Raw genomic sequence first — 25,638 nt, 5'->3', positions numbered from 1 at the left:
GGACTACACTCCTGCACTTCTTTCAGGAATGACGTCACTAGAACCGTTTGTTGACTAACCCTCCTCCCCACAAGAACGCGCAAAATAGGGGGCGTGGTCTCGTTGCTTTCCCACGTGGAGAAGAGCGCGCATTCAGCGCTTGCATCTCCCCGTTATGATAAGAGGCGGGACCTTTCCGGGCAAAGTGTGCTAAGCTGCTGTCCAATCACAACACGGGAAGCGCTGGCCCAATCAGAACTCGTTACGTGTTTCTGAAGGAGGGACTTCATAGAACAAGGAAATCATCAGGCCGTTTTTAGGACAGAGGAAACAGCGCTGTACAGATAAGTAAATTGTGTGAAAGATACTGTATTTTTTTTACACGTGAAACATGAACTCATGTTATATTGCACACTGTAAACATAATCAAAGCTTCGAAAACACGCGAAGAATGGGACCTTTAACTTAAAAAAGTACGTAGCACAGTGAGTTGTGTCCTGAGTTGATACAATGAAGGAAATTTGTTTAATAAATAGAAACTCAGAATATTATTATATATGAACCACATAAAAAAAATTATCAATCATGAAAATAGCACTATTTGGCATGTTTCACTGCATCATTAGAAATAAAACACACAATTACCCAATATGCTTACAAAAGCTTTTAATAATATTTTAATAAAGGTTGTCAAAATCTCTTGAAAAAATGTTCATTGTATTAACTTAAAAATTTTAATTTCAATGAACTCAAAATTTTAAGGCAACCAGGTAACATTTTTTCTTAATAATTTTTTACAGTGTAGTAGTACGTGAAAAACAGTACGCCAACAGAGTAGTGTGTCTGAATTCATAGTATTCGAAAAACATATACTGCTGTCGGAAGTGTCTGTGCACAATTCGAATGGACACTTTAGTATCCCATGAGGCCACGGGAGACGATTTATATATGGAGGTGATTCATAAATCGACGCTGTTAGGTCACATGTGGTATGTCCAGATTACATTCATACTACACTCATTCATATTATATAGAACATACTTTTTAACAGTCGCAATGTTCATTCAAATTCAAATGTAAAACCTACTTACATAGTATGCGATTTCGGACGCACCCAAATACTTTATATACGCTGCACTTTCAAATTTAAAACCTGCAGGATGTTTTCATTCCCTTAGAACTACATGAAAGATAATTTTCACAAATTTATAATAGGGGAACTTCAAATGCCAAAAAACAATCATGTATTAACATCGTATTATGATACAATCAGTTGTAATAATTTCTGCCGGGCTGTCAGTGTTAGTCTTTGTCTTTAATGTTATCTGTGCTTGTATTTGGTAATTAAATTATCTATATATGATCATTTAAAGCGAATCACTCAACAGTCATAAAATAAATGATGCAGAAGATTACTCAGCATCCATGTCAGATCACTCACCGCACGTGAGGTAGATATATATGCTGAGCGTGGACTGGCCGGTGGTTTTGCAGGGGGCGGGCTGTGGTGCTGTCCAGTGTCGAGGGGGGAGGAGGAGGAGCGATGCACGGTGTCATTCCGACTGACTTCCAAAAGAAACGCAGAACTCTGTTTGGTCAGTTGTGTTGGGGTGGTGGGCGATGAGGAGATCCCAGAGGCTGTGCAAGCAGAAAGAAGAAAATACATTAGAAATCTATCCGTTCAGGAATTCAATTTGATGTTGCTAAAATATCACATAAGTTACACACTGCACCTTTAAGCTATTATGGCCGATACTCTGTACTGTCTCACTGTACCCAGTTCCTGCCTGTAAAGGATGATTTAGAAGATCCACCTGTCACTTAAAGGTTAGGCTCTACCTGTCGTAAATTCTGATCCGTGCCTGCAGAATAGAAGGCTACGACCGCAGGCAGCGCGGAGAGCAGTTTTATCACCTCATTTTACACTTCACCTGCTGTTGCAGGCAGCAGATTTCATGCTGTGATTCCTCCAGGCTCTGTCCTCCACACTGCAGTCAGATCACAGAAAATGCTTCTCAGAGAAATGACCGATATAAACAACACCACTGTAGTGAGCCTGGATGTGTTTATTCGGTTACTGAGGCTACTCGATTAATCCCCATACATGGCAAAATCCCAAACATGACACATTTGTCAAATTTCCCTCAAGTGTTTGTCACGCCAATCGCCAGAGTAATTGGCTTGGCCGTTTTTGTATACATGCGGGACATTCGTTGTCAGTTGAATTATAAAATCAGTCTCATTGTGGGCCGTCTAATTGCTTTTTTGTGATTACTTCAGCTCCTGCTGTTTGACCCGGTTCTGCATGCCATCCTCTCCCATGGCTGGATTCGGTTGCAGGGCCTTAGAAAAAGAAGCTTGTTCTCACAGGGTGGTGTGTGGAGGAAACTTATTGAGTTTCTGCTTTGATGAGCTGATAAGAGGAGAGTGAAATGTAGCACTGCCTGCAGAGTCCAGGATACCATCAGCAAGCCAATGAGGTAAGAATATATTCCCCACCAGAGAACAGCCAACATTACATCCAACTATCTATCTATCTGTCTATCTGTCTGTCTGTCTGTCTATCTATCTATCTATCTATCTATCTATCTATCTATCTATCTATCTATCTATCTATCTATCTATCTATCTATCTATCTATCTATCTATCTATCTATCTATCTATCTATCTATCTATCTATCTATCTATCTATCTATCTATCTATCTATCTTTGTCGGTACAAACAAAATGCCGACAATGAAAGTGAAGTTGATTGATGAGCATATTTGGAAAAAAGGTAAGCATTTATCAAGCGTGAAAGAACGATCAAGGAATCCATTATAGATTGAGATGAGAAACGATTAACTAGACATCCTGACTGCCTCAAGTCACTGCACCAAGCCATTATCTTCCCCCAGTCGAGGCCACATGGCCATGGCTGTTGAATGAGTAAAGAGCTTATTTTATAGCAGTCAGGCATCAGCCCAGTAAACACAGCACATAATAGGAAATAGAGAAGGGGTGGGGAAACGTATGGAAGCTGAAAAAGAAGGGCTCCGTGATGATGTCATCAGGATAGCAATCGCCCCTCACCCCAGCCAAATGCATCCACAGGGATTTTATATTCCCATTTTCTGCACAAATTCACAGAGATCATTTACCATCAGGACTACAGGGTCACATGATCACTGCAGCAGAAAGTGTGCTGGATGTGAATGATGGGTGTTGCACGGCCAACGTAGTTCAATACGATTCCCATCTGAACAGAACACACCCAAAGGCTATACTTACAGGACTAATCAAATTAAACTGTCCACATGAGCAAGACAGGTGGCATATTTATGAAGCCATGTTGCTATCAAATAATTTGAATGTAATTATGGACAATAATCAAATCAAAATAAGGCCAAAGGCTACGTGTACCCCTTATATTTGGTTATGTAAGATATCCAAAACCTTGTTATGTTTAATTCAAACACATCTTAAGAAGATAAATTCCAAGTTGATTCACCTCAAACGTAATTGCTTATTCTAGAAGTGTTGTCTCCATTGCATCATTAAGCTGAGGTGCGCTTTTCATAAATAACCACGACTGTATAAATCACATTTAAAGCCTCTGAGGATGATCTAATGGCTGAACTGAGGAAGAAATACATTTTGAGAAATGTGTCTTTTAGCTTATTTAGCGAAATCTCAACCATTTATCGTCCTATAAAACATATTTATGTTTCATCTTATCACATATGACATTATGCAATGAGGCCATGGATAAAAGTATGAAGAAAAATGTAATTACATGTAGATGTTAGAAGAAACTTAGTTACAGAGACACCAAAGGTCTTTTTTTTAATAATGTGCATTGATGTGAGATTAGACTAAGAACGTAAACACTGTCCATTTTGATTCTGTTTTGACTGTAGGATGTGAACTTCACTCTGTAAAGATAGCACAATCCTGCACACACACTGCTGTCTACCCATCCTTTGCTGTCATTATGACCTCCTTTGATGTTTACCCTGCAGACTTAGGTTAACAACATTCATCCTCAGTGACCAATGACCCTTGACCCAGTGTCAGATATGTTAACCCAGCACTGCATACTTATATCCCTGCTCATGGGCAGAGCACTTACTCAGTGAGGCATGACACGAAAATCAATATTTCAAACACAAATCTTAAACTGCACTTGATATTATTTTAAAGGTGCAGTATGTAATATTGCAACCTAGTGATTAAATGTGTACTGCAGTCCAATTTAAAATACTGGAGAGGGACATAAGGACATACCTCTGGACATAGAGCTTTTTAGATTGATGTCCTTTTTATGTCCGGTAGAATCTGGAGTTTCGGACCCCGTTTGCTTGCTGGCTTCTGCCGCTACAAGGTTTTTCCTACATTGAAAATGTTTTGGCGGCCGCCAAAACAAATTTTTGTCCCGCCAAAGCCTTATTAGATGAGTTATTGTAAACTGATGTAGATTACTAATGCACGTGACAGGTCGCACGTTAACTGAGTGACAGAGAACGAGCAGAGAGCCCAAACAAATCGTTTGCGTTGTTTTAACAGTCTGGATTTACATATAATGCATCCGCTTTTGTCCGATTCGCAAACTAATGACTCATTTGAACCGAGTCATTTTGATGAACTCGTGAATCGGTGTGTAATCATTTACTCACAACACCTCTTAAATGAGAATGCAAGTGTGTTTACCCAATTAAACAGGAGTGGTTAGTAAGAATTAGTCTTAATAATCAACAGTATTTTCATGTATTTATTTTGAGTATTTATATTGATGTGTCGTAAATTACGACAAAAAAAAAGAGTTTAGACTGTAATAAGGTAAAACCAGAACAAACCAAGTTGTTGATAGCCAATCATTTTATTAAATTGTATATGGTGGATAGTTAGACTATTTGTTATTACATTTTTAATGCTGCTTTTTAATGATTGTTGCCAAAATAATAAATCAGTATACCATGCAAACTGTGTAAAAACGAGGAACTAAAGAAACAAACATCAAGACATCATACATAATGAGATATCAAAATTAGATTAGCAAAAAAAAAAAAAAAATATATATATATATATATATATATATATATATATATATATATATATATATATATATATATATATATTTATTGTCAGTATTGGGCTCACAGATCATGCGGGTAGGTCCTTTTACTGTTGGTGTGTGCGCATATGTGTGCGTGCATGCGTGTATGTGGATGACCATGTCTGGTCAGCCACCACCGAAGACCATTTCTGACCCAGGAAAAGCCCTGAATATGCTGTGTATTCTGTCAAATGGCAACCCAGGGTGTTGAAATACTATTGGGTAAATTGGCAGTGGGAGGGATCACACAGACCAAAACAGACATTCCAACACGGAATGCACATTTCAAAGTAGAATAACTGGCAGTAGCATTGTTTTTCAGATAAACAAGTAGGGTGAATTCAGGGTGAATTCACTTTTTGCCATTGAGATGACTTGGTAAATGTATCCCACTGAACCTGAATTCACCCTATGTGAATTAGCATGTTTCCTAAATATCTGCACGCCTATTAGAGTGTCTATTTACACTAAGTGGAAATAGCCCACTTGTTAGCAAATGCTACATTAACAACGCCTGAAGTCTGGTTGGGCCAGACAAAATTACAGAAGACACAGGATTGTTTACAGTATGGTTTGGTTTACTCTCTTATCCCATGTCATAGCAGATCAGAAAGGCATTTATTTTCAATATGTGGATTTTAAGTGCCTAACGTGTTTAAAGGAACTGTATGTAAGAAAAGTATTTAAATTAATCATGAAATGGCCCTGATATGTCACTAGACATTAAGAAATCATGTTCATTTCAAATACTTATATCACTGACAACAGTAGTCCGGCCAGGATATTGTCATATAAAAATTATTGTTGCAGCCCTCAACTGATGTTGATGTTGACATGTTATGTTTTGGCCTGAAGCTCCGCCCTCCACCTATCGACCAATCACGAAGTCAGTAGTGTTTTGGCATCCGGATTGTCAGATCTGCTCTAGTTACCATAGCTGCTGGCAACCTCGAGTCAGGGGTGAGGGGGAGAGGGGATACACCGCTCTACAGTCATTTAAAAGTGATTGCAGTACCAGTTTTAGTCACAATCTTACATACACTTCCTTTAACAATAAAGTGTTTATCCGTTAGGGGGTAGGTTTAGGGGATGCTTCATTGTCCCAATAAGACAGCATCCATTTAATAATTTTAATAAATATAATAATTTACATTGTTATTACTTTTTAATGTAAAACAACAACACTGAGGTGCAAATAGTATCTATCACTATTTATAAGTATAAGAGCCAGATTTACTAAGCGTGAGAGCGCAAAAAAACGCAGATGGGAGTGGAAAGTTCTGTGCGTGATCTACTGACGACGTACAAATTAAAGCGCACAGACGCCGGCAATCATTTCCATAATAACCAGCACAATCTACCAGTTAGCATGCTTACATTTAATATAAGTTTGATTATTCACAAAGCATTAGTTTTTAAACGGTGGCAAGCAGTACATCAAGTAATACAACACCAACTACACACTTCACAGCAGCCTGAGCACAGTCAAATCAATCAGCACTGACCTCTTCATTTGCCTTTTTCCCCCTGTCTGTCTTTCTTCACTTTGCATAAACAGGAGACAAAGTCTTTTACGTATGTTAGCTGAGTAAACACGTGCATTATGTGCTTTTTGGTACTGACTGATGTACTTCTAATGTCATGTTTCATAGCTATGTCATGGTTAAAGGGTTAGTTCACCCAAAAATGAAATTGATGTCATTAATGACTCACCCTAATGTCATTCCACAGCCGTAAGACCTCCATTCATCTTCAGAACACAGTTCAAGATATTTTATATTTAGTCCGAGAGCTTTTCTGTTCTTTCAATGAAAGTTTGTGCACACTATACTGTCCATGTCCAGAAAGGGAATAAAAACATCATCAAAGTAGTCCATATGTGACATCAGTTAGTTAATTAGAATCTCTTGAAGCATCGAAATTACATTTTATTCCCTTTCTGGACATGGACAGTATAGTGTGCATACACTTGCATACACTCTCTGACTAAATATAAAATATCTTAAAATGTGTTCCGAAGATGAACGGAGGTCTTACGGGTGTGGAACGACATTAGGGTGAGTCACTGATGACATCAATTTCATTTTTGGGTGAACTATCCCTTTAAGTTCACATGTGGGTAAAGACTGTATTGTTAAATATATCATGAGACATGCAAACATGAGAACAAGCACATTCTCTAAAGGTATAAGAGCTGCGAAGAAAGGATAGCAAAGTTGTGTTAAAAACATAATACAGACAGAGAATGGATCTTATTAAATTTCCAAGGGCGGTTCTTGATCAACGAGGCCAGAGCAAGCTGAGCAGCGCCCCCTAAAGCTATTTATGCAGAACTGGGACAGCTGAATGGCTAGATGTGAATATAACAGCAGGCTATTTTCTAACCATTTTAGCAAGCTGCCAAGCGATTTTTTTTCTTTTAGTGCTGTGTTATTTATTTATTTATTTTTCTAGACACCTTGCCACTTCTCACAATATTGCAAGGAAAATTATACCTCATAATTCAACACATATTTTTATTTTCTTTCATTTTTACCAGAATTAATATATCATCTGTAATTATTTGATTAAAATGCATTTTACACACAAAAAATGTAAAAGGTAATTTATTTATTTTTTTATTTATACATTTGTATTTATCTAAAAGCATTTTTTTTTAATGTTACTTAATTTATTGATTAACTAATTATTAATGAAATAAATAAGAATTATTGCACATAATGATATGTTATAAAACTGGATTAAAACTGGATTAAAAACCTTTTATCAAAAATGATTAATTACATTGTATACTGCAGTATACAGTATGCAGTACCCTAGTATTTCCTCCGAATATAGCCAGTGTGTCCTGTGAAATAAAGTGCGTATGAAAATATGCTGATGAAGCTGCTATAACTGTTGCTTTGGATGTCTCTCTGCATGGTGACCTTCACCCATGTGTCACAAAGTCCAGGCTGTTCTCCCAGCAGGCACCATCTTCATGTCATAGTGACGCCTGTCAAACCCCATTAAACTGACCAATAGGATTGCATTTTCTCCTGCGGTGTGTATGACATTCACAACACGTGAGAGTTAGTGCTTGCTGCTCTCATTTTCAGCACATGGCCGCTTTTAAAGAAGCCAAACTCAGATCTGATCCGAGCGTTATTTTTAGAGCCTAGTCTTTTATATTTGGATTTCAGAAGCTGTCATTTAAAGGGTGCAGAGGCGATTCACAGTTCCTTTATCACACTCGCTAGGATGCAGAGGGACAGTTTTTTGGCAAAGAAAAATAATAAAAGAAAGACATTTTCTAAATAAAATGTGGTTGCCAGGTTGTTCTGATTGTATGTATTACTGTGAGGTTGCTATGTCATGACTATAGGGGTTGCTGTGCTGCTTAAAGGGTCATGTCACTCAAAAATGAAAATTCTGTCATTAATTACTCACCCTCATGCCTTTCGACACTCGTAAGACCTTTGTTCATCTTCGGAACACAAATTAAGATATATTTGTTGAAATCCGATGGCTCAGAAAGGCCTTCATTGACACCAATGTCATTTCCTCTCTCAAGACCCATAAAGGCACTAAAGACGTCGTTACAAAGCCCATCTCACTACAGTGGCTCTACAATCATTTTATGAAGCGACGAGAATAGTTTTTGTGCGCAAAAAAAACCTAAATAGCGACTTGTATAGTGATGGGCCGATTTCAAAACAAAGCTGCGAACCATTATGAATCTGCGACAGCGAATCCGAATCCGATTCATGATTCGGATCGCCACAGTCACGTGATTGCAGCAGTTTGGCACAAGATCCATAACATTAATCGATACACTGATTCGATAAGTTCCGATTCTACAGGAAGTTTTGTTTTGAAATCGGATTTCAACAAAAATATCTTCACTTGTGTTCTGAAGATGAACGGAGGTCTTACGGGTGTCGAACGACATGAGGGTGAGTATTTAATGACAGAGGTTTCATTTTTGGGTCAACTAACCCTTTAGCCCAAACAAATGGAATGATGATGTAATGGCATTATTCCTGTAAATGGAAAGCTAAATTTTCAGCATCATTACTCCATTACTAGAGTTACACCCCTACTCTTTATCGAAGGACATCCTGGGATTTTTAATGGCCACAGAGAGTCAGGACCTCAGTTTAACATCTCATCTGAAGGACGGGGCTTGTTACAGTATAGTGTCCCCATCACTATACTGGGGTGTTATGACCCACACAGACCACAGGGTGAGCGCCCCCTGCTGGCCTCACTAACACCTCTACCAGCAGCAACCTGGTTTTCCCAGTTGGGTCTCCCATCTAGGTACTGACTCAGCCCTGATTAGCTTGAGTAGGGAACCAGTCTTGGGCTACAGTGTGATATCTGCTGGTTATTGCAGTAAAATGTCTTTACTGTCACTTTTGATTATTGATTTGATTCATTCTGGCTGAACAAGTGTTTATTTTCAAATATTTTCAAAAAATGTATTAATCTTAAAGGGTTTGTTGAAAATTCTGTTTAGTCTCATGTCGTTCCAAACCAGAATGACTTTCGTTCATCTTCAGAACACAAATGACATGTTTTAAATTCAATCTGTTCATCATATAAAGTGATTTAGACTAAACCGCTAAATTCATAAAGATTAGTTTTACTATTTTTGAATTGTTTTGCTTCAAAGTGGTAGTTGCTTAATTTGTGATTTGAAGATCAACGAAATCTTACGGGTTTGGGATGACATGAGTGAGTCATGACTCATGAGTGACATGAGGGTGAGTAATGAAATGGTTACTTCAGCGATTAGCATATGGCTTTGTATCAGTAGAAACATTCAAATGATTGTGCTCCCCCCACACCACCCCCCAATCCCCAATCCCCAATCCTCAATCCTCAATCCCCAAGACACACACACACACACACACACACACACACACACACGCACCAGACTAATCATGCGCTGTGAATCTATGCCGCGAGTGCCGTCGCGTTTACCTCAGCTCTCATCACGAGCTCATCCATGACTGTCAATGTGACTCCTGCAGCGTTTTGGGCTGTGAGACTCCCTTTAGCGGCTAAATCCCATTTGAACACACACGTTAAGTTTTTAATTGTAGTGTAATTGTACTGATTTTATGAAGATGAACGCGGTCTCGGTGGGAAAGTGATCAATGATTCAGTAATCTAGTAGTGGTGGCTTTGGGAATGGCCTTATAGGGCAGCGAAGCATTCTGGGAATTGTTGTCTTTCATCCCCATGAGACAAAAATACATGTTCTGTCTTTTCTCAGTCTAGAAAGCACCAAATTAAAAAATAATTTCACATTTCTACTACATTAATGACCCAGTTTAAATTCATCTTCCCAGCGCTGGGAAGCTTTTTAACACGTTGCTTTTTTATGGACTTCGAGTGGCTGTAACAGGTCTCAGATCAGTGAGGGGCATCTTCCTACTGTCATTTGCACTATGTCCTGACATTTTCAGCCGCTAACTGCTTATCTGTGTCTCTCTATCATCCATCAGTCTGTCAGCTTCTCAATATCACTCCAACATCCAGCCCTGTTCACAGAGGGCAAGTATGATCCACTCTATTCCTCCTTCTCTTGCTCTCTCCCTTTCCTTTCTGTCAATCGTCTTCCCAGCCACTGACTGTTAGATACAGAGTGAAATGTGATCTGTTGGTTAATATAGATAAGTGGCTGGTTAAAGTGGATACACTCAGATACAGCAGCTGCCTAAGAAGTATAAAAACAGCATTTTTATGGAATACACTGCCAGTCAAAAGTTTTCATTCAATATTAGATATATTTGTATAAAACATACATGTATGTGGTCATACCACCCACCAATACCAGCCTTCCTCACTAACAAGTAACAACACGATTTCATTAAGTCTCTAATTAGATGTAATTAAATGTGGGTGGCCAAAGATTTTATCCTTTTGACATCCCTTAATTATTTCCTCTAAGCAGAGATGGTTTAAAAGATAATGCCATGCTCACAAAATATACACATTTACAATTACCTTTGTTTTTCCCCCCAGAGGATGAAATAGGCTTCCATAGAACTGGTCTGTGACACACTGCTGTGACATCACTGACATTCCCAAACACTGTATATGAACAAAACACGACATCACACAGCAGATGTTCATTCCAACAAACACCGTTTAGACAGGCTGTTTGAAGTTAACACAAAAATAGAGAATAAAATGTCATTTAATGTGTATGTTTTGTGCTTGAGACCCAATTTGCAGCGGCAAACCTCTGTTTGCCCTTGTTATTTCCTCCCAGCACCATGTCATTTTTATATTTTAATGAGTCCCACTGAAACTCACTGTCAGCAGACTATAAATAACAACGCCCATTATTAATATCACAGCACTAGCCCTTCACAATCATTAAACCCAAAGAAGACAGAACATCCGATTAAGAAAAGTCACACAAATCTTAGCAGCTTTAATGGTTTTGTTGATCCACATTGCAGACGTGCTTAATTGTTCGAAGTTGGCACATTCCGAGCAAAATCCCCTATTTGGAAGTATTACATAATATATATCTTAAAGGGGTGATGAATTGAGAAATCAACTTTCCCTTGAGCTTTTGATATATAAAAGGTCACGGTAATATAAGAATATCCCATACGTTTCAGAGCTGAAAACTTTCTTTTTAGTCAAAGAAAAGCTTTTATATAGACACCAGGCCCAGAAAACTGTCGTGTGCTTCATCCTTATGTCATCACGCTACGAAACACACCTCTACAGCACGTCTAATTCAGTAGTCTCGCCCACCGGCTCATGGAGCTGATCGGTTGATCACAAGCCAGCAGCAATAAACATGTGGAAGAAGATAGCAAGATATTGTGAACACAGTCGCTGCATAAGCTTTCCGTCGGATCCTAATATTAGGAATGTGTGATACTACATTTGATTTTAATGAAGTTCCAGCTCACGTGGGGAAGAACGTTTGTGTGTTCGCTTCATTTCACCGCGGAACCGTTTGTTAACAAGTTTCAAGTGCTGGATTTGCAGACAATGTTGTGCCTTCTATATTGGATCCGACAGGAATGGTGTAACAAACGTATGTGAGTAAAACGTCTTTTTTATATGTAGGCCTAATAGTAGTCACGGGGCTGTGTGTTTTCTAGATGGGCTACCAAAACGTACGCCCATCAGCAGAAATTCTTTCTTATTCTGGGCGCGCACGTGTGTGTGTGTGTGTGTGTGTGTGCGTGTGTGTGTGTGTGTGTGTGTGTGTGTGTGTGTGTGTGTGTGTGTGTGTGTGTGTGTGTGTGTGTTCGCGCTTATATCGACCGATCGTACGGGCCATGTAATATAGAACTAATATTCCAATCAATCGAGGGTGGATGAGAAATAAATCATTGTGTCTGTTTGATAAAGACATTTATGAGCCCTGTGGTCGAGAGAATCATTGCAGTTGCCGCTTTAATAATCTCTCCCTCATATGAACTTACAGGGGCATAGATATGACAGCGAAGCTGAAGCTCTATAAATATGCAAATCGTCTTCAATCCTAGCCGTGGGCGTTTACTTCCAAGTCTCCAGTGTGGCACGCCCACCAAAACCCAGCGTTCAGAAGACAGTCTCAAAACCAGTGTAGAAAATAGCCTATTACTTATTAGTTAAGAAGTTTTTGAATGTAAAAATCACACGAATGTCATTAGTTAAACCTCATTATTTTAAAAAAGCCAGTTCATGACACCTGTAACCTGAGATTGTTTAACGGATCTGGTAATCATATTGCAAGAAGTTTCATTGACAGATTGCGCTGAAAAATGAGTTCTAGGGGCTCTAGGGAAAATTCACAGGTAAAATGTTCTGCTCGCTCTTATTGTGCAAATCCATCATCACACTGAAGAAATGAGACTCTTCCAGGTCTGAGATCTGAATGCATTGCCCTACTTATGTTTACTTATGACTGAAAGTTCAAGAAATGGACAAGATTTTTCAGAAGAATATCTATACAGACTTTTCTCTGGTCATTTGCTTCTCATAAATTAAGAAGATTTGAAAGACAGTGCCCTTAGACACCAGAATGTCATTGCATTAGACATAAAATATAAAACTATACGCCAGATTTATGAAACTAGCGTGAGAGGGAAATTCCAAATTAGCTGAAGATGCACAAATTAAAGAACACAGATGCAGCCGGATCATTTCCATAATGACCAACGCAATCTATCAAGAGCCGCGCAAATTAGCATCTGATTTATAAAGATAAATCGACACATCCGTCTGGCCATCCACGTAATGTAAAAGAAAATCAGGCCACCTTCTTCCATCAGCTTTGTTGGTGGTGGACAGGGGTCAGCATGGACACCCTGACTGGTCTGCGGCTATGCAGCCCCATATGGCAACAACCTGCGATGCACTGTGTATTCTGATACATTTCTATCAGAACCAACATTAACTTCTTGAGCTATTTGAGCTACAGTAGCTCGTCTGTTTAATCGGACCAGCCTTCGCTCTCCACGTGCATCAGTGAGCCTTGGCCGCCCATGATCCTGTCACCGGATCATCCCAGTTCCTTTCTTGGACCACTTTCGATACATTCTGACCACCGCAGACCGGAAACACCCCACAAGAGCTGCAGTTTTGGAGATGCTCTGACCCAGTCATCTAGCCATCACAATTTGGCCCTTGTCAAACTTGTTCAAATCCTTACGCTTGCCCATTTTTCCTGCTTCTGACACATCAACTTTGAATACAAACTGTTCACTTGCTGCTTATCCCAACCGCTAACAGGTTGGGATATATGTAGAGGTAATCAGTGTTATTTATATAGTGAGTGTTTCTTGTCTACAGTGCACTAGTCCTGTTACTGATGCATTAAACTCGCATAAAATACAAAAAGCTCCAAAAAAGTCAATGGAAGCCAATTTCCACTTATATAAAAAGGTAACTGCAACCTTGTATTTCATATATAAAATATGAAAATGTAACTTATTTTGTGTCTTGTATATATTACTTTGTATATTTTTCTTTACAAAAATAGCTAGTAACATTAATAAAATATGTGCAAACAAATTACATGTTGCCATATTAAAAAAATCAAAACTGCCATCTTACTGGTTCCCAAGAGGCTGTGGGGCTCTGACTGTCGTCTCCCAGTCCGCCCCTCTTGGTCCTTGCGCTTTTTGATCCCTCTCAGGCTGCTAAATCGTTTCATGGATGTGAGGGAGTGTGGAGAGACTGTGGACAGTGCAAAAGGTCATGCTGTACCCACAAACAGTGAGGATCACTTCAGTTACCCAATCTATCTGCCAGTGACAAGTGCACTTCAAGGATTATTCCATGCTCTTCAACCAAAGTCTTTCTTTCAGAGTTCTTCAACTTTTTTTTCCAGCTCTTTTCTCGCCAACAGACTCCAATTCTAAATCAGTGGTCAGCCGGCTACAGATTGTCAAGTGCAGCTGTGTGTATGCCAGCATGTGTGTGTGATGCCTTCAAAACAGCATGCGTAACAGAGAGACACTGAAACCTACCCATGCCTGGTTAGGAGTTGCTAGTGATTGGCCAAACAGCAGTAAACCACACCCACTCATGAATATTCAATGTACTTTCATTTATATTTAGTCTTCTTCTGCATGTTTTGTGTTTAATGGATTTTTATTATAAGACAAAGTATAGATAGAAATACCTTTCACCATCCAGTAAGGCAACTAAGTCTCAGACTTACTTTGATTTAGAGTCAGTTGATTTGAATAAACTCACATTAAGGCGAAAAAAACAAAAGTCAGGGAACCATAAAATAGGATTTAACCTTTCCGAATACTTTGCCAAACTGAAATTAATTCAGCACCATGGGAGAACATTCCTGTCTAATGCAAGGTGAAGTCTTATTTCTATTTGCTCATTAGTGGTGCAACCAATGGTTTAAAGTAGTACAGAGTAATACATAGATTTGGGTCATTTTTATATTTACACAAATCTTTTTAATCATCAATGTCACATTGCTACTGCACGGCGCTTACATTTGTAAGTAATGAAACCTTATTAAGCTTTGAAGGTGTTCCTGCATTATTTATTGGTAGCGTACATTTGTCTGCTACTCTTTTTATAATGAAAACTGACCTTTAATAGATGCAGAAAATAACAGCAAATCTGTATCTTGCCCTGTAACAGAGCACATCTGGAACTCTCTACCCTAGTGAAATCCAATATCTGGGTCATGAAGGGTGTACCATTCAAGGAGGAAAAAGAGACAATCACTTTAGCTAATGAATTCATGTCCCAGGTGATAATTGCCATCAACATCTGATCACCCCCTTCTTCCTGTACCATCATAAACAAATCATTCTCTGTCAGTGCACTCAGGCACCAAATTAATCACTTAATAGTGGGTAAAGTCACACTGCCAGGCTTGATGCCAAGAGATACTTGCATAAGCAGAATTAGATGGGCTTTGAGTAATCACCTCTCATTTTTCAAACTGTCCACTGTCGTTCCTTGTCAGGGGCACTTAGGGACCTGCTATAAGCACTTCTAAAGAAGCTCATTTTGGGCCCAAAAAGAGCCTTTGGTGAGAGGTGAGTAGCTAATTCCTTCAAAACCCACTGTGCTTTGACGTCTTCAAAGTCTCAGGGTCAACAGGACACTGGAAAGAATGTGGTGTTGGTTTTTAGGACAAAAATGCAGTTAGTATTTGTGCACTCTCGACCCACTACAGACAGCAGATCTGTTCTTAAGTGAGCTGCCTATGTGACTGGTCCTACTTGCACCACTCCAAGCGGGATTCGAACCTGCGTCACTGGCATGGGCTAATGTGGCTAATTCTATTTCACACTCAGGAACTGAAAGGGAGCCATTTCTTCCTTTCGGAGCTCTGCCCAACCCAAGTAGCTTGGCAACACGCTAACAGCAAACTCTTCAATGCATTTTGAGTTGCATCTCTCAAGTGGTGTGAAATGTTGCCCAGTATGTAGAGCGTTCCAAATCAGTCACTTATGAGGTTCTGTTTCAGTTGGCACAGGCTTCTTGTGTAGGCAGCAAACAGGAAGACAGTTCACAAGAGCGATTGTGTCCACAACCAAGTGCTGACCTGCTCTTATATGGTGTCAGTGCTGGAAAAGCCTTCCTATTCCATTTGCCTGATTTAATAAGCTTTCAGATGAGAGTGGATGACGCCAAGTGGCTGGAAATCTCTGTTTTCTGCCGTAGGTCACCTTGTACTTCTGGAGTCGAGCCAGATTAACTTTTCCAGTCAGTCAGCCAACATAAAAGAACCAGCTGTGTCTTGGCCAAAAAAGCTGCGCTTGAACACACCAACAGGACTAAAGGTGACTGTCAGCTAGCATGTGTGTTCTGTATAGAGCCCTGTACGGGCCTCAAATTTAGGCCCTAGCCTGGCTTTTGCCCAAGACGCTGAGGCCCTAGCCCGACCTGTGTCCGACAGCTTATCAAAAATCTCGGCCAGAGTCCGACTGGCCTGAGTCCGACTGGAGCCCGTGTTTTTATTTATTTATTTATTTTATACATTGCTGCAGCCATTAAATGTGCACTATGTTGTATTTTTGCAGTAAAATATCCAAAAGACACCAGGCCAATGTTAAATATTTTTTTCAGTTGAGTACTTACAATATCCCAAATGTTTCCAACTATTTGTAAATTGTGAGAAAATTGCTTTTTTAACCAATGACCTGGGACGTTTCAGCAAAGCGTTTGAGGGAGTCGCCTGTCAATTGCATCATATCTGCGTTACCCTCGGTTTCCGGTTTTATTTGGCAGAAGCGCTTTACTCTTAGCAGCGTAAACAAGTGTCACAGCAGACGCTGAGCGAATGCACAGAGTAATGTCATAACATCATTTTAAACACACTTAAATGTATCTAATATAATAAAAAGATATTAGATAAAAAAAGAGCTGCATCACCTCATACCAATGACCGGAAAGCGGAAGATGCGGGCGCCCGGAGACTGTGTTCCATCCCGTCATAATAAAAGTCCCATTTCTCGCAAGGCGGGTGTTTGTGTAACAATCACTCCAGCGGCCTTGCTCAGCTCCTCAACACTTGGTCCTGCTCTGCTTCATACTACAGTAACGGTAATAACCGCATTCCTGAACGTGATTTCTGCCCGAGTCCTATTTTCCACCGGCTGTGAGGTGAAGACCACATGTCCCAAGATGCTGCGCTCAAACTTTGCGTCATCACACTACCCCTTTGTTTAGAATAGGCGACCCCTAGTGGACGGAAAGTTGCATAGTGCACCTTTAAAATAGTTCAGTTTTGTTTTTAATGTCAAAGATTTGTATTTCGTTTTGTTTCTTTATTAAGTTAATTTAGAAAAATGTTTAGAGCATTTTTTGTTTGTTAAAGTAAAGTTTTAACTTTTTTAATTGACGACCAAGCGACTGCCAGTGATTAACCACATTAAATCAATTTAGACTCTCAAATCAACTCTTGACTTGTCTTGCCTATAATAAAATCCATAGATAAAACATTTTAAGCATGTTAGTTAATTTAGCCTACTATTACCACCACAGTAAAAGGCATTTTTGACGAGCTGAAGCAGGCTGATACGGCTCGTGGCGCTCGCAAAGGAATCTTCTATTCCCGCGGTATATGCTCATTTAACGGAGTTCACAGCAAAAAAGGCAAAAGATTCAAGATGCATTTAATTACGCAGCTCATTTCAAATTCAAAGACCGCAATATGAGAAAAAGCGACTTATGCACTGGTGAGATCATTTAGTTTCATTCATTTTTATTGAAGATGATTGTGTTTTTGAGCATCTAAGACTTTAATTTAAGTTTCAAATGAGCGAAGCCCGTCCCGCGTTTTAGGTATGACGTTAAAATTAGCCCGAAGCCCGGCCCTATAGGGGCATAAAAAAGTCGGGGCCTGTCGGGCTCGGGCATAAATGCAGGGCTTTAGTTCTGTGTCTGCATGTAAAGAAATAACTGTCTATATTAGCAGGTAGCAAGTCTATATTTGTCATTCAAAAAGGGGAAACCAAAAGCACTGTAGATATACAAACATAAACAAAGCAGAGCTTCCTCACCATTTTGAATATCAATCATGCTGATCTCTTTCTTTATTCGGGGTGGCTCACGTTCTGAAATATATTTGTGCATTGGGATGCTTAGGTAAGATGACGTCTGACTGTGCCATCTTCTTTCATTCCTTTCATTTCTCATTTGCACTTTCATCGCTTTCATTTTAATTATCTTGCACTGACTGGTTCGCTAAACTGGTACCGTACTGGTACCGCACTAGCAAGCAGTAAAATACTAGTAGGCTAAATCGTGCGCAAGTTTTCCAAATTCGTTCCCTCGATTTATAAATAGTGCGCATGTTTTATAAATTCATTCCCTCGATTTGCTAAATCGTGCACACGATTTATAAATCGAAGGAACGAATTAGTAAATCTTGCGCATGATTTATAAATCGAGGGAACGAAGTAGTAAATCATGCGCACTATTTACCTTTTTTTTCTTGCTTGTCATGTGCGGAGCTCTGTACTAAACTGAACAGCCAATCAGAGTAATCTTTAAAAAAACATTAGGGTCCAACTAGTGTCAATGGTGCGAAAACACACTGCCAATGCTGGGCCGGCCATGTTAGGGACTTTAGAGAGCCTAATGCAATGGCATAGAAAATCAGTACAACAAATTAAATGTCATATAGACCACTTTAAGGGTCCTGTTTAAAGGTCATACAAGTTTGGAATAACATCTGAGTTAGGTACTGATGATAGAATGAACAGATTTTTTTTACTGAACTGTTCCTTTAAGTTCTCAGAGGTCAGAGATGCATGTTTCTGTCGGTGAGAAATGTTCTAGCAATATCGCCACAACAGAAAAGACACGTGAACAGACAGTCTGTACACTCTTTCCAAATAAGGATATGCCCATGCTATATCTTTTGACAGGAAATGATGTGCAAACATGGCCGTTTTCTGTAAATACACTGGGGCTCTTTGCATCCTCTGATCCAGGGATGAACAGTATTCCCAGATAAGGCCTGAATGAGGGTGAGGAATTCACTGGCACAATGACAGCACTGAGACATTCCTCAAACATTATCTAAATGCTATCCACATGCTTTGTTTCATGCTAGAAGCGGAAAATGGCACAATAATTAAAACATTGTATATATATATATATATATATATATATATATATATATATATATATATATATATATATATATATATATATATATATATATATATATATATATATACACACACACACAATGTACATTGATAATAAAAGAAGACCTAGATGGCAAATGAATGAAATAAAACCAGACTATATTCATTTTTTAACTTTAGTTAGTGTGTAATGTTGCTGCTTGAGCATAAACAGTATCTGCAAAGTTACAGCGCTGAAAGTTCAATGCAAACAGAGATATTGTCTTTTAAAATAATGGCAGTTTATTGCCTACAAAAACAGCCGGCTGTGACTACAACGAGCTTCTTCCTGGGTTGGTGACATCATAAACCCTTGCTAGTCACCGCAGATGTGACTTCTGACCATAATGGTAAGGGGCGTGGCATTTCCAGCAACCTGTGCTTGGCACTTCAGCCCAAAAAAATACATGAAACTACATTTGGCCATCTAACCAATCTAAGACCATTGCGTTTTTCAGAGTAATGGGCTTCATAGCAGGAAGCAAACAAGCCGTTCAAAGGACAGTGGAGACAGCGTTGTGGAATAAAGGTGAAATATAAGAAAAATATGGCGTTTAAAAAAAAAGAAGCATTACAACATGTTATACTGTGCCCCATAAACACAACCAAGCCTATAAAAAAACACGAGACCACCCCTTTAATTATTTCAAAATTAATTTGTTTAGTGAGAAATACATATACTAATATTATATATATTCAGTACATACATGACCTATATGACAATTGGCAGGTCAAGCTCTCACTAATAGGGGAGAACCGGGGCGAAAGTAACGCGGGATGAAAGTAACAAAGCGATTTTCTCAGAGCCCTGACTACATTTGCATTCCAAGCTATGACAGCACATTCAGCACGCAACCCTTGATGGATCTGCCAAAAAAATATGTGATTTCGTCATCGTTTACCGCAGTTGGGTCCGAAATATAGTTTTCGAGTAAGGAAAGTAAATTACTGAAGCTGTACTTTTTTTTCTAATTACAAGTTGTGTTTCTCGTTTCATGTGTCACAGTATTGCTCACTCTACAGATTATTTATTGCTGTTACACATCCTGGAGGTTTGTCTTTTCACAGTTTTGTTCAGAGTTCGTGCTTAAATGTCAAGACTTCCTGTCAGGACGAGAGTAACACTTGTTACTTTTGTCCCACTTTTATATATATAATGCATATTATGCTTATGATTTAATTTTATATTGTTCATATTGTTGAAGAAAAAAATTATCAAATAGATTGACATTGCACAAAAAATATTCTAAACCTACAAGTTTGTATTGTCAGGTTATATTTGAAACATTTGATTAAACTTAAAATTTTAAATGAAAATGTAATTTAAGAATTTTTCTTGCAAAGATAAAGTAGCTACAAAATGTGTTTGCAGTTACATATTAACAAGGTCATAGTCAGGTATATTTAATAAAAACAAGAGTAACACAAAACAATCTAGCTTATATTGTTGTGTTACTTTTGACCCACCTGTGTGTTACTTTCATCCCAACGGATGGGGTCAAAAGTAACAATCTGCAACTTACGTTCAAAGTGAAATTATACATTTCTGTTCTGCATTTGTACAAAATACCACCTGCTATTGATAGACCACACTTGTGAGTTACTGACCAGAGCAAATATATATCTCTGTCTAAAACATTTTCTTTTAAAATTACGTTTTTCTGAAAAATGGTACCACCCTGACCTCTGAAAAACAAGCATGCATTTTCCCAGGGAAATTGTCTCTGTGAGTGTGAATGGAAAAAAAAGACGCAAAGGCAGGAGCCTGAATATTTCAGCAGGGTCAGATGATTCCTAATGGGTTCTTGTCACTCTCTCTGTGCTGACAGGAACAAACCCTGAACTCCACGCATCTCGACCTAAAATTAACTCTTGTCTGTCACAGACATTACATAACTGCAGTGCAGCTCACTCTTATTATCATAGAACTGGTGCTGCTAAAATATTTGGATTATTACCCCGGGTATTATTCACACCAGAACTGGCCTTTAGGGGTAATATAACTATATATAAATATATAGTTCTAAAACTTTTCTAAATATAAAAGAATAGCAGAGTCCACACCACAAAAATAGTGCCGAGAAAGAAATGATATGGTTGGAATCAATGATGAAGAATAAATACATTGAGAGCCAATCAGAATTCATCCTGATTTTAAAGGTGCTATGCACTATGTAGTATTTTTAATAATAAAAAATAATAATAATAAATTTTATTTATAATGCACTTTTCATTCCGAAGAATCTCAAAGTGCAACAAAGGGAAATTTTTTTTTTTAATGAATAACAGGTCAAAATATAGATAAAATACAAAACAATCAACCAACACATAACAGTAAGATGCTTTTCTGAACAGAAAACAGAGCTGATGGTGGAAGTCTCTGTAAGCTCCGCAGTACACTGTGGTCCACTCCATGTTTTACATTTCTCCCAGCGCTAGAGGCTCTATTGCCACATATTCCCAATTCGGCAGTGTCCTGATGACGTCGAGGCATGACAGCTGAAGACCAGATGATGGGGATCACTGCAGCCCCATGCAGGAGGCAAAGAGTTTTCCGGGCACTTCTGTGGACACACCGGGGTCGGTGCAAGATGGAACAGTGACGCAGCCGAGACTCAGCAGCCGAGAACCGGAACATCCCAACATCACGCCGGACACTGATGACACTAGCCCGGTGCAAACTTCAGCCACCATGCAGTTCAAGCTCAAGGGAGACCACCAGTTTTATGGAGTTTACCACTCCATATTTTTAGAGTAAGATATCCAGAAACCACCAGGCCAGTGTTATATATTTTGTTCAGTTGAGTTCTTACAATATCCTAAATGTTTCCAATTATTTGTAAATTGTGAGAAAAATACTATTTTAACCAAGGAACCGGGACGTCTGAGGGAGTCGCCTGTCTATTGCGTCATATCTGCGTTACCTTCGGTTTATGGTTTTATTCTGCAGAAGCGCTTTACTCTTGGCAGTGGGAACAAGTGTCACAGCAGCTGCTGAGCGAACGCACAGAATAACGTCATAACATCATTTTAAAAACACTTAAATATATCTAATATGATAAACAGAGCTGCGTTACCTCATAATCATGACAGGAAAAGCGGAAATGGCGCCGGGAACTGTGTCCCGTCATAATAAAAGTCCTGTTGCTCGCGAGCCGTGTGTTTATGTAACAATCACTCCAGCGGCCTTGCTCAGCTCCTCAACACTCGGTCCTGCTCTGCTTCATACTACAGTAACGTTAATAATCACATCCATGAGCATGATTTCTGCCCGAGGCCTATCCCAATTCTTTTCCACCGGCTGTGAGGTGAAGACCACATGTCCCAAGATTCCGCACTCAAACCTGGAGTAATCGAACTACGCCTTTATTTTGAATAGACGCCCTCTAGCGGAAAAAAAGTTACGTAGTGTAGCTTGAAGCTAGCCTAAAAATCTAGACACACCCTAGCGGCAGTAAATCTAATCTGCCGCGAGTGTCGTCTAGCAACTCTGAATACACTTCTGAGCTGTAAAAACCAAACTCTGGTCAGGCCAATCACATTGTATATAGAGTCGGTGGGCGGGGATTAACATAATGACGGCCGAGTTGCGCTTGGGTGCTACTAGTAAATGCAGAAGCTGGCGAACGGCGGTCTTTCGAATCAGCTTTGACTGCGACTCTGGAAGACTTGGAGTTGGGCTTTTCTCTGAGAAAAGAACAAAGAACGGCACTGAAGTCATTCTTAAAAAGGAAAGATGTGTTTGGAATTTTGCCGACCGGATACGGTGAAAGTTTAATCTGTCAACTAGCTATCCAGTCGCGTGCAGAGGGAGTTTGAAAGACAACCGTTTATCCCGCCCCTCACATTGAGCCCTGTCAATGGTGAGTTTCCAGACCAAACATCTTGATGTGGATCTGGCTTGTCAGGGTAGCTTTAAGCAACAGATGTCAAAATTGCAACAGTGTGGATGCTAAATAGTTATTGTTATAGCTATCTTTATTGTTATCATTCTTGATGTCAATGGGCCTTAAATAATCCTAAATATTCTAAGAGCACATTCAAAACTACAAAAGTGACCAGCCATTTACAATAGGAGAATGTTATGAATCCAAACCAACTGATATTTTTCCTAAGCTAGGCTATATGTGCAATGATAGCGCGATAATTCGATTATACCTTGATATTTTGATATATACCATGGTATGATTACCATATTAATATACCATTGTTAAATATATACATAAATAGCACATAAAATAGGTTAATTCGTAAAATTAAAACTGAAAATATAAAAATTAAATAATTTAAAATATTAATAAATGCAATAATAGTATATAAATAAAAGCTTAATAAAATAACAGCACGTAATACCATGGTACATTTTTGCTATTAAGAGACCATGGTGGAATAATTGACTATTTTGCATTAGTATAGCTTATAATTGAAACCAAGTATAACTGATTGAAACCAATTATAATTATAACATGTAGGCCTACTTCATTTTTCACCCATAGAAGGTGGTAAAAGTGCCTTATTAATACACCTTATTTTTGGTCAGTATAGAGGGCATCGTGTCACACAGATGAATTCGGACAAGTGTGTGACAGTCCACTGCTGAGATAAGGCTGCTGCGACTCGGTTCATCGCAGGCATCTGTCAGCTGAACGCTGTTTATTTAACTGTTGCCTGGCGACAAGTGCTGTGAGTCATTGTGAATAAGCGCTCTAGGGTCAGAGCTCCTGTGGTGAAGTGAGTGAGAATGTGTGGCAGGTAGAAAAAAGCCTTTCACTTTAGCGCTTCTCTCGTGTGCTTGGATGCTGCATATCATTCTCTCGCTCTCGGTCATTGTCTTTTTCCTTTTATCACTCTCACGTGAACACATGGCCGTTATGCTGGGCTATTGCAAGTTACACACACACACACCTGAAACCGATTCAGAGGTTGATTTTAATATTTCTTTTGTTTACTTTTGTTTATGAAACATTTCTAAAACTTTCCTGGGTTCCATCTGCTGCAAACCCATTGGAGAAAGACTTTGTCTTCAAACAATCTTGCAATAATTGTGTTTACTTTGTCTCTATCTAGTGGTCGCACGGGAACATTGAAAATACTGGGGGACGGTAAGCATTTTTATTTAAGAAAATAAAGACTATTATTCAGAAAGGATGTGTTAAATTGACCAAAAGCGACAGAAGCGACATTTATCATGTTACCGAAGATTTCTAATTTAAATAAATGCTGTTCCTTTGAACTTTCTATTCATCAAAAAAAAATCCTGAAAACAATATGTCACAGTTTCTACAAAAAAATAATAATAAGCAGCAACAATGATAAAAAAACTGATATTGATATTTTTTGATATTGAAAAAATGATATTTCACAATGTTACTGTATCTACTGTATTTTTAAACAACTAAAGGCAGACTTGGTGAGATTAAGAGACTTTTGTTCAAAACATTTTTTAAATTTTACTGAACCAAACTTTTGAACAATTAATATAATATAATATAATATAATATAATATATATAATATAATATAATATATATAATATAATATAATAATATATATATATATATTACATACATACATACATACATACATACATACATACATACATACATACATACATGTGTGTATTTACATTTACATTTAATCATTTAGCAGACGCTTTTATCCAAAGCGACTTACAAAAAAGGGGAGAGTAATAGAAGCAACGAAACAGACAAGGCCATACAAGGTGTGTATGTATATACACAAATATTATAACACAAGCTTAATTAATTGCGATTAATCGTTTGACAGCAGTGAATATAATATAATATAATATAATATAATATAATATAATATAATATAATATAATATAATATAATATAATATAATATAATAATGTGATCTTGACTATATATATATACTGGACAAAATTTAAATGTTGCATTCTTGACATATATATATATATATATATATATATATATATATATATATATATATATATATATATATATATATATATATATATATATATATATATATATATATATATATATGTCAAGAATGCAACATTTAAATTTTGTCCAGTAGGTGGCAATACACCCCAAACAATCAGATTGTGGCACACAAGGTTTAGTGTTTCGAAGATGACACAGCATCACTCCTTCCTAATCACTGTCTTCTTATGGAAAACTGAACTGTTATCATAGAGACATATGGGCGTCCTCATCTCCAGCTGCCAGTGCTAAGGAGCTCTGAGGACGTCTTAGGCGTCGAGGATTAATTTCAGTTAATATAATGAAAGCAGCCATGATTGAATTATGTGCTTTCTGCATTCTGATGTCACCGTCTGGGCGCAGCCCAATTCCCGGATATAACAGGATTTGAATTTCTCCGGCAAGAGTGTCATTTCCTGAATGACAAACACTGCTTGATCAGAAGCTGCTGTCCATCAGTGTTCATCAAG

General features: G+C 38.4%; 1 protein-coding gene across 2 annotated transcripts in view; it reads right to left on the bottom strand.

The window, feature by feature from the left end:
* prkag2a (protein kinase, AMP-activated, gamma 2 non-catalytic subunit a) overlaps window positions 1–25,638 on the bottom strand; it is a 126,550-nt gene that overhangs the window by 80,540 nt on the left and 20,372 nt on the right. Inside the window, exons 1-2 of one of the 2 annotated variants that reach the window (XM_067435662.1) lie at window positions 14,136–14,312; window positions 1,421–1,617 (exon numbers count right to left, since the gene is read on the bottom strand). In XM_067435662.1, the coding sequence (XP_067291763.1) occupies window positions 1,421–1,617; window positions 14,136–14,235 (297 nt within the window). In that variant the 5' untranslated portion in view covers window positions 14,236–14,312. Of the gene's footprint in view, window positions 1–1,420; window positions 1,618–14,135; window positions 14,313–25,638 lie in introns of those variants that run through there. The other variant, XM_067435661.1, reaches the window with a different exon arrangement.

Source organism: Pseudorasbora parva, chromosome 24 (genome assembly GCF_024679245.1).
Source record: "Pseudorasbora parva isolate DD20220531a chromosome 24, ASM2467924v1, whole genome shotgun sequence".
Lineage (NCBI taxonomy): Eukaryota > Metazoa > Chordata > Actinopteri > Cypriniformes > Gobionidae > Pseudorasbora > Pseudorasbora parva.
Note: the sequence above shows the minus strand (reverse complement) of the source record. Positions and strands in the feature narration are given on the sequence as shown.